This window comes from Bradysia coprophila, unplaced genomic scaffold (genome assembly GCF_014529535.1).
Source record: "Bradysia coprophila strain Holo2 unplaced genomic scaffold, BU_Bcop_v1 contig_70, whole genome shotgun sequence".
In the NCBI taxonomy this organism is placed as follows: Eukaryota; Metazoa; Arthropoda; class Insecta; order Diptera; family Sciaridae; genus Bradysia; species Bradysia coprophila.
In genome coordinates this window covers 2,206,285-2,216,708 of record NW_023503941.1, presented here as the reverse complement: position 1 = coordinate 2,216,708, position 10,424 = coordinate 2,206,285, and the positions used below count along the sequence as shown (strand labels likewise).

Sequence of the window (10,424 nt, the reverse complement as noted above, 5' to 3'; positions counted from 1 at the left end):
CAGTCTTTCAATGTTTTTTTTATCGTCAAGACAAAACGGTTGTCATAGAGTCCCTATTACTTCATATAATTTCCCCAAAGTTCAGTCACAAAAGTAGATGTTGTTACAGTCTCTCCAACGAGAGAGCATTGCTTATACCGTCAAATTGATAACACCATTAAAAAGAGAGAAAAGATCAACGAAATTCGTTGGGATGGTCGGTCGGTTGACTCAAAACTTTGCGATAATTGAATTGTATATAAGACATGTTTACGTATGAACGTCTTTAACGGTATATTCCCACGAGTTCCTTATCAGTTGTTCATGTCTTTAGAGCTCTGTATACTTGTAATGTAATTTCTATTCGTCTACGACGCCGGACGATTAGCTAAATTGCTGGTTGGAGTTGGAATTTCCTATTTTCTTCCAGATTTGAACACAGAATTTTACAGATGTGCGAGATGTTTGTCTACACGACACGTTTGTGGTAGAAAATAGACACTTTCTCACCAAACGAAGCGTGAATAAAACATTTTCTCATGGCCTTTTGAGTGGAGAAAATAGTGTTATTCTAGGGCAAAAACAAATTTCGAAATTTCACTTCGAGATTATTGCGACGATGTGTGGCTTGACGTCCAACTATCAGGCCCAACAACCAGTGAGCCAAAGACTCAGCAAAAAACCTTGTTCGATACTTGTGCTTAGTAAAATACAAACAATTGAAGTAGAAGATTCGAAATTAATCGATCGACAATGCTTGTCTTGTCGTCTGTGTGACAGGTTAAAAAAACAAACACAATTTTCACGATTCCACAATTTTTCAAATACGTACTTCAACACCAACTCCTTCCTTCAAAGGAAATATCAATGTGTTAGAAAATCCAATGAATGTACCAGGTATGGTCTGTTCTCATGAGAGGCGAGTTGAAATCGCTATGTCCTCCGCTACGTTTGACATTCGACCATGCCTTGTGTTGACGTTCATTGAGAAAATCGCCTATTTTTCTTAGCGAATCATCACATTGCGACGTTTTTTTCACACTTTGACGATTGTTCTTGGCAAATTATCATTTTTATGGTTGATTTGTTAAATCACCAAGAAAAATCGTCAGAATGTGAAGCAGGCATGAGCGCCGACGGAGAAACCTCGGCGCCGGCTAGCCGAAAAAAATTTCTCGGCGGCGGCGAAAAAGTCGGTTTGAGCCGGCTTAAAACTGCTCGGCTGGAGGTTCCCTTTAACTTTTTTTTCAAAATAAAAACGTTTAGATAAATTCATGGAAAATGAACTAGTAAGCATGAAAATGAAATTGTACCGAAAGCGAAAATGTAGGTAGATTAGGTTGTTCAAAGTGCAAGTGGAACTGGTCTTGTTACAAGCAAGTCTCTAAGTCTAAGGTTCACTAACACGTCAAGTTTTATTGCCTCAAAACTTGAACTAAATGGAAAATCATGCTCCGGTACACTCATTTAACTCATTAAGAAAATGGTTTTCGAGAAGAAATCGAAAGCTCACGAAAATCAAGTAAAAATTGAAAAGAAAAAAAAATCGAGAAAATTCGCAAAGATCGATAAAGCCTTCGGCTCGTTCCGCAAAGGTCATACTTGCCAAAACAACAAACTTAGAAGCGAGGACGTAATATACCATTCTGGAAAATTCATGAAAATTCAAGAAAATTTTCAAAATTTTCATAATTTTGAAAAAAAAAATTCAAAAAGTACTTGAGCTGCTTAGGATCAACAGGAATCTCGGTTTTCAAAATTATTTCACCCATTCACCTTTCGAAATCTTTATTTCATTTCCCAGCCGTTTCAAGCCGGCTTGAGCCGTGTTTTTGGCACCGGCTTGGCTGCGGCGCGGCTTGCTCAAAAATGGCCGGCGGCGGCTTGATCGGCGGCGCTCATGCCTGATGTGAAGACAAATTTCCAATGCTTTATGTTTCTTGGCGTTTCTTCGCGACCTTAGGCGTTTCTTCACATTCTGTCGATTGTTCTCGGTGATTAAACAAACCAACCAAAAATGATGAAAAGCCAAAAAAACCGGCAATGTCTGAAGAAACGCCAAGAAATTTCGCCAACGTATTAGGAATCGTATGGAGGTATCGCACTATATGTCAGATTGCCGATCCGAGGCGAAGCCGACATACAACGTTTTATGCAATGAAGAAAATCAAATAAATACCCAAAGATAATCTTAGTGTGACTTCAGTAACACTTGCCTATTATTACACTAGTGCGATAAAACCCCTTGTAAATTGTAGTAATGCCGAAGAGAATGAGCCGCTAAATAGAATGCAAGATCATCACGACAAGTTGTTGTGACATTTTTGATGATTCATTTCGGTCGTTCAAGAATTCGGTCATGAGCATTGGAATGAATATGGTATTGGATCAGTAGGGACTGGAATGGAAAATGGATATGAGATTTGAATTTTCTTTAAAGATTTCTGTTTAAGATTTGTAAATGATTGATATGTTATTGGGTCGAAAGGCCTGTTTATTGATCAATAAACGAATAAATAAAAGTGAATCCTTTATCGCACTAGTGCGATAAAGTACGTTCATACGACATTGCACACAGGCGGCATAAGTTACAAATATCATCACTGAATTGCATAAAGTAAAAGAAAATACACTTAGAAGCCCAAAAAAGACTGTTGTAGGAGCTATAAATCTCGATGAGGCGACATAACTACACGGTCAATATCGTCAGGAACGTCAGGATAGTATCGTCTAAAAAACGATAGTATCGTTTTTTGGACGATAGTATCATTTTTTAGACGATGATATCGTTTTTTGGACAGTAGTATCGGCCAAAAAACGATAGTATCGTTTTTTAGACGATACTATCGTCCAAAAAACGATATCATCGTCCAAAAAAATTTCATACAGGACGATAATATCGTCTAAAATTATAAATTTTAAAATATTTTCAGGACGATATTATCGATTTCTTGACAATATTATCGTTTAAAAAAACGATAATATCGTTTTTAAACGATAATATCGTTTTTTTGGACGATACTATCGTTTTTTTGATGATACTATCGTCTAAAAAACGATATTATCGTTCAAAAAACGATAATATCGTCCTGGATGAAAATATCCGCTGGACGATATTATCGTTATTTTCTTTTTCTGAACAAATTTATCGTTATTCGTCCTGGTCGATAATTTTTGGGACGATAATATCGTTCTGGACGATATTATCGTTCTGGATGGTTGTTGAAGACGAAACACAAAATCTTGTAGATAAACACCTTTTTATAGACGGCAAATATATATTAAAAATCAGTTCATTTGGTTGCGTAAATTTAAATTTTATATAGAAAAATTACACAGACTAATTATGAGACGATGCGAGAAAAAAAAATAACTCCTAAGTTCCGACACCGTTCCGGCGCCCGGCTCGCATTGCGGCCCTCCACTTCGCTCCGGGGCAATGGGCCGGATCGCTCGACGTGTTAAAACGCTTTTTATGTACAATCAACGTTGGTATTCATTTCGTAAAAAGATGAATTATTTAGGGACGAACTAAACGCCTTTTTTAAACACTGATGTGTAGGTGATTTCCTCTGACAATTGTTTTTCGATATTTTGGAAGAGAATTCGGTTCTTGCTGCACCTCTGAGTAAAATTGAGTCCTGGACAATATTACCACCCAAAACTAAACGATAATATCGTCCTGGGCGATATTATCGTTTTTTTAAACGATAGTATCGTCCTGGACGATATTATCGTTTAAGAAAACGATAATATCGCCCAGGACGATATTATCGTTTTGGACGATATTATCGTGCAGAAAACGAAAATATCCATTAGATTTTCTAGAACGGTAATATCGTCCAGAAAACGATAATATCGTTTTTTGAACGATAATGTCGACAATAAAACGATACTATCGTCCAGACAATATTTTAGAATTTTTCAATTTAGACGATATTATCGTCCTGGATGAAAATTTTTTGGGCGATAATATCGTTTTTTTGGACGATAGTATCGTCTAAAAAACGATAATATCGTTTTTGAGACGATACTATATACTATCGTCCAAGAAACGATATTATCGTTTTTTTAGACGATAATATCGTTCCTGACGATATTGACGGTGTGGAAATGTCCCGTCACCATAAATCTCTTACATACTGTCTTTGTACATTTTGTACAGATGGGGCTCAATTGAACAAGTCACCTTTACAGTACCTTTTGTAAAAGGATAAATGCCCTGAGGATCGAACAAAATCATCATCAGTTTTGGTTGATTTGTTAAATCATCAAGAAAAATCGACAGAATGTGAGGAAACGGCAATAAAAGTCGTAAATTGTAAAGAAACTAAATAAATTTTCCATTTTTTGTGTCTTGCTGCGTCTCTTCACACTTTGCCGATTTTTCTTGGCGATTTGACTTTGGCGGACTTGGTACGCGAAACGTAGAAGGTCGTGTGGGGGTGTCATTGTATAGGTAATTGCATGTACTTTTGGGGCAAATAGAGGTTCATAGGGGTTTCGACACATCAGCGATGAAAACAAGCTCTTTTCAGACTGAAATTTCTTAAGGTATACGAAACGTACAAGGTCTTGTGGGGTGTCGTTGGAAAGGTAATTTATCGTAAGTACTTTCACAGCATCTACGATAAAACCGATAAAACATGAGCACTTTAACACTCCAAATTCCGATAATTCATCGTAGACACTTCCAATCCCTATAAGATCGCACTTTCCCTGAAACTACGAGAAATTACCTTTCCGATGTTCTTTTGGTAATTTTGGTAATTACTCACCCGTCCATTAAAAGAAAAATATTTTAATTTTCAAATTCGCATTTATTCCACTCCACGTCAAATATCAATCAGTGTTCCTCTCGGTTTCTTACTAACGGGCGCTTCGGTTTCTTCCGGTTTTCTGCTTCCCAGATCCGTCAATTTGCCACCCTTCCTCTGCAGCTGTTTCTCGATAATTCGGGCATTGTTCGCATAACTGTCTGCAATTTCCCTCGCCTCGATTTCGTCCTCTTCCTCGTCAATGGTGGACACAGTGACCGAACTGAATTTGCCCATGTTTTTCGTGTGCTTTGTGACCATAACCTTGCGCGGCTGTTGACTCGATGCCGTCATTTGCTTCAGAATGTCAACGCTGGACAATTGATTTTCGTTCTTTGACTGGACAATTGCCCGTTTGATAATGAAGGTGACTTTGCTGTCTCTGTCGTGACGGTAGTACAATGGAAGGCTGCAGATCTTACACTAAAATCGAACGGAAAAATTGGTTGGCTGTGCCGGTTTGACGATGGAATGTCTTACCTTCAATCTGAATTGCTTTTCGATACCGGCTTCGCGACGAATGTGCACAGTTTCACCGACGTCGCAGGTTAGTTTGTAGGCATGATGGGCACTGTCCAGAACTCGTGCTCCATCGGTTTTACGCAGCGGCAGTTTGTCAATGTAACAATCTGTTGATGGAAAGGAATTTCATTAGAACGACAGGATTCAATGGAATTATGTAGCGTCCGTGGACAAAATCCATCCGTTGGTGCTGAAACGTTTTCTATCGTTGGCTTACCTAAAATCAAACTCATCTGACCGCACAGACAGTAGTAGATGTTGAGCGGTTTCTCTTCATTGTATTCTTCCTGATCTTTGGAGTCCGAACAAACGATACTTCTTGACACAACTTTGGGCATTTTGTCGAGCTAATTCACTTAGAGTTTACGTTAATGTTCCTCGAGTTTATTTCTTTACTGTTTCAAAACAAACATTCACTCTGACACTCCGATGACAGACATGACAGCTCTTGCCACACACATTCACACATACACTTTTAAAAGTAATTACTCCTTTTACTCCAATGTGTCATGTGGTAGAACTAAACGCATTTTCGGTGTGTATGTGCCGCCAATTTTTGAATTTATGATTTATGACACGCAATGTAGTCTGGAGTGTGTCCTACGCTTGATTTACATATGCGCTTAGTTTGTCTTAATCGATTGGTCGTGCAGTTGCTTCTTTCATGATGTCTCAGGAACTCGTGGCCAACACTCAACAATTTCGAATAAGAAACATTGTTTCTGAACGGTGGTGATCGTCACGTGAACAACAACGGCGGTCTCAGACTAGCGTAGTCGTTTCCGTTGCGTTCTTCCAGATTTTTTCAGCACCAGCCCTAAGTTTTTAAAATTACGACGTGTGCTGAAAAAATCCATTTCCTGTCGAGGTACGAACAACGTTTTGTGTACATGACAACTGAAATAGACAAAATAGAAGAGATTAAAGTTTTCAAACTATATATAGGTCCAAATAGCTATATACGAACAATATATAGAACCATATAGCTATATACTAACTATATACAGGTTCATATAGCTATATAGTATATAGTAACGCATATAGGTCCATATAGATATATACTAACTATATATAGGTCAATATAGCTATATAATAACTAAATATAGCTATATCATGGCCCTACGTTAGTGAAGGGCCGTGACGCAAGTCCGTTCACACTGAAAAATTTGACAAAAAAATTTTTCCGCAGGACTGAGGAACATATATACTCACAACCTTTGTTACTTTGTTACTCTGTTAACTGAAACTTTTGAATTTACCGGCGGATTTGGTTGAAATTTTCAGTGTATGTTAAGTACGTAATTCTAAGAAACTAATTTGAAGGAAATTTTATAAAAGCTTATAATTTCGGAGCTATGAGCGTGTTAAGCTATTGAGCTATAGGACTAGAGGTGTGCACCGCCGATTTTACGCCGGCGCGCCGCCGATTTTTTGCTAAATTTTCGGCGCGCCGCCGCCGAAAAATAATAGCTCACGCCGCCGCCGCCGCCGATTGTATTTTCGTCGCGTCGAAATTTTATACGTTTAGTGCTTTCAGAAATTTTAATGGGCGACAATAAATATAAACTTAAATTGAAAAATCTATACAAAAGTGTGTGCCTGAGTACATGTACAAGGTTTTAGCAAATGTTTATCGCTCTTAATTTATAAGTCAGGTTTCTATATGCTGCTATGTTTCTATATGCGTAGAAAGGAGTTTTTTGTTAAAAATTTTTTGTTGAAACTTTGGGTTTTTCTTCTTACTTGCACTGTACGATGGTGATTTTGTTTCTGATGCTACGATAGGGTTATCTTCGAAGTAGCTTTCTATAACGTATCCCATTTCTATCAGTAGATGGCAAGTGTTTTATGCATATTTTTAAATACTTCTTCTTCTTCTTTTTCAGCCTGTTTCTATCCACTGCTGGATGTAGGCCTCTCCAACTTCTTTCCATTTCGTACGATCCATTGCCATTTGCTGCCAGTTTGTACCTGCAATATTCTTAATTCCGTTTGTCCATCTCTCTGGTGGTCTACCTATAGCTCGTCTTTTATATGGTCGCCATATAAATACTAGTCCAAAGAAAAAGTTGGCTGCTGTCTTGGGAAGGGTATCGATGGATACTACTGAGGATGGTCAGATCACGCTGGCCCGAGACCGCCATCGATACCCGAGGTCGAAACAGCATTTGTCTTTTCTGTATCCTCACTTAACGTGAACTCTTGGGTACGTTACTCTATTTTCTGTGCATATAAGAGGAAGAAGAAGGAGAACAAAATTCAGTGAATCAGTCAAAACTACTGTAATTGTAAAGTGGCAAACTTAAGACCTTATGTGGAATTTGGGTGGAAAATGGCGCAAATCACGTGTTTTAGGAATTTATAAAGTGGAAAATCTTTCCGGTTTCAAGTTTTTTCGTCAAAAAGACGAGACACGGGTATCTTTATTTTCAATTTTTAGCTGCTTTATTTAAAAAATTTGGGAAAAAAAATCATTTTGGCGTAGTCTATGCACTTATTACTTATAAATTTAAGTTTATCTAAATCTCTTATTTGCGAAAACCTTCTACTACGATCTCACTCCTTCATCGAAGATGGACTAAAGGCAACGGGAACGGTTATTGCATAAATCGAAAGATAATAGTAGTGAGTTTGCGTAAATGACATAAATTATAAGTTGGAAATAAGAAGCCTGCAGAACATCTGGTATGAAGATGTGACTTAAAATTTCCAAATTATAATTTGACTTATAGCTTACATGTCATTTACGCAAACTCATTAATCATTCTTGGATTCATTAAATTAGATGTTTTCAAAATAATAGGTGATTGTACATTGTACACAATATAAAAGGTGAGATACGCCTCAGTTGATTCCCCTTGTATAAGTGGTTGATACTTCAGATTGCAAGATAGTAAGATTTCAGTGTTCGGAAAAATGATTGCGCACGCTTTTTCAAATGTTTTTGCATTATTTTCGAAAGTTTAGATTTTTTGTAAATTTATCGGCGCGCCGATCGGCGCACCGCCGCCGACTATAAATTTCTTCCGGCGCGCCGCCGCCGATCCCTTACCAGTCGGCGCACCGCCGCCGACTATTTTAAGATCGGCGCACACCTCTATATAGGACCCATAACTCAGAAAATGTGGCAGATAGAAAGTTCGTTTAAAAGACAAATTTATAGAGTTTTAGATTTCAGTCGACACGTGTTTCATGGTTTTCCTAAAAAGTCGCTTATTTGGGAGCTTTGAGCGTTTTAAGTGCGAGCTATGTCAGCCATAACTCCGAAAATACGGCAGATAGAAGGTTCGTGTAAAAGACAAAGTTATAGAGTTTTAGATTCTAGTCGATGCGTGTTTCATGGTTTTCCTAAAAAGTCACTTATTTGGTAGCTTTGAGCGTTTTAAGTGCGAGCTATGTCAGCCATAACTCCGAAAATACGGCAGATAGAAAGTTCGTTTAAAAGACAAATTTTTAGAGTTTTAGATTCTAGTCGACACATGTTTCATGGTTTTCCTAAAAAGTCGTCTATTTGGAAGCTACGAGCGTTTTAAGTGCGAGCTATGTCAGCCATAACTCAGAAAATACGGCAGATAGAAAGTTCGTTTAAAAGACAAATTTTTAGAGTTTTAGATTCTAGTCGATGCGTGTTTCATGGTTTTCCTAAAAAGTCACTTATTTGGTAGCTTTGAGCGTTTTAAGTGCGAGCTATGTCAGCCATAACTCCGAAAATACGGCAGATAGAAGGTTCGTGTAAAAGACAAAGTTATAGAGTTTTAGATTCTAGTCGATGCGTGTTTCATGGTTTTCCTAAAAAGTCACTTATTTGGTAGCTTTGAGCGTTTTAAGTGCGAGCTATGTCAGCCATAACTCCGAAAATACGGCAGATAGAAAGTTCGTTTAAAAGACAAATTTTTAGAGTTTTAGATTCTAGTCGATGTGTTCTTCATGGTTTCCTTAAAAAGTCGTCTATTTGGAAGCTACGAGCGTTTTAAGTGCGAGCTATGTCAGCCATAACTCAGAAAATACGGCAGATAGAAAGTTCGTTTAAAAGACAAATTTTTAGAGTTTTAGATTCTAGTCGATGCGTGCTTCATGGTTTCCCTAAAAAGTCGTCTATTTGGAAGCTACGAGCGTTTTAAGTGCGAGCTATGTCAGCCATAACTCAGAAAATACGGCAGATGGAAACCTCGTGTAAAAATCAAAGTTATAGAGTTTTAGATTCTAGTCGATGCGTGTTTCGTGGTTTCCCTAAAAAGTAGCTTCTTTGGGAGCTATGACCGTTTTTTGTCAAATTTTCAATTTTCGTCAAATTTTTAAATTTTGTCAAATTTTTGATTTTGATCAAATTTTTGATTTTCGTCAAATTTTTGAATTTCGTAAAATTTTCCATTTTCGTCAAATAAAAGCTGGAAGGTTCAGATCAAAGAGATAGTTATACAGTTTTGTAAGAAGAATATTTTCGTTCAAACTGCACAATATTTCTGCGACCAAATTCTAAAAAATCACAACTTACAAAAGAGCTGATATCGCCCAAAACCACTTACAGTGGAGATGTGACGCAAGTCCTGTTATCCACTTACAAAAGAACTGATATCGGTGTAGGTGACGCTTACAGATTCGACACGCAAAAAGATATGCGTCACAAATGGCAGCTGATGAGGAAAGTAGGCGAAAGTTTTATCAACAAAAATTTTACCAGAAAAATTTTAGGAAGAAATTTATAATAAAAAAATTTGCGTCACAAGTGGCAGATGTTGAGGAAGGAAAATTTTCATAATTGTGATATATATTCTTTTAACGAATGGAATTCAAACGGAAGAAAGCCGAATCATCTGCCACTTGTGACGCATATCTTTTTGTGTGTCGAATCTGTAAGCGTCACCTACACCGATATCAGTTCTTTTGTAAGTGGATAACAGGACTTGCGTCACACCTCCACTGTAAGTGGTTTTGGACGATCCTAAATCCACGTATTTTGTGACAGAAATTTTTCTCTTTCACTCTCACAACATCCCCATTGTATTGTAGCGATGGCGCTCTACAATATGCATAGTCACATTTGGTAACATGACTTACGGTATGTTTTTTCGCATCTTCTTTGGTGCGTATTCGTACATCAAAAAG

At 37.6% G+C, this 10,424-nt stretch overlaps 1 protein-coding gene across 1 annotated transcript; it reads right to left on the bottom strand.

Moving 5' to 3' along the window:
• Positions 1–4,784: 4,784 nt before the first annotated feature.
• On the bottom strand, positions 4,785–5,764 carry LOC119083718 (UPF0428 protein CG16865). The gene is made up of 3 exons (XM_037193515.1): positions 5,536–5,764; positions 5,277–5,425; positions 4,785–5,219 (listed from the first exon to the last, which is right to left on the bottom strand). The coding sequence occupies exons 1-3, from the start codon at positions 5,654–5,656 to the stop codon at positions 4,815–4,817; spliced, it is 675 nt and encodes a 224-aa protein (XP_037049410.1). The 5' UTR covers positions 5,657–5,764; the 3' UTR covers positions 4,785–4,814.
• Between the last annotated feature and the right edge of the window lie 4,660 nt (positions 5,765–10,424).

What these genes read in the sequence shown, in the direction of transcription:
- LOC119083718 (XM_037193515.1), bottom strand. Translation starts at nt 5,656, where the DNA reads ATGCCCAAAGTTGTGTCAAGAAGTATCGTTTGTTCGGACTCCAAAGAT. An exon ending in TCAGATGAGTTTGATTTTAG is followed by an intron (nt 5,426 to 5,535) that starts GTAAGCCAACGA and finishes TTCCATCAACAG; the next exon opens with ATTGTTACATTGACAAACTG. An exon ending in AAAAGCAATTCAGATTGAAG is followed by an intron (nt 5,220 to 5,276) that starts GTAAGACATTCC and finishes GTTCGATTTTAG; the next exon opens with TGTAAGATCTGCAGCCTTCC.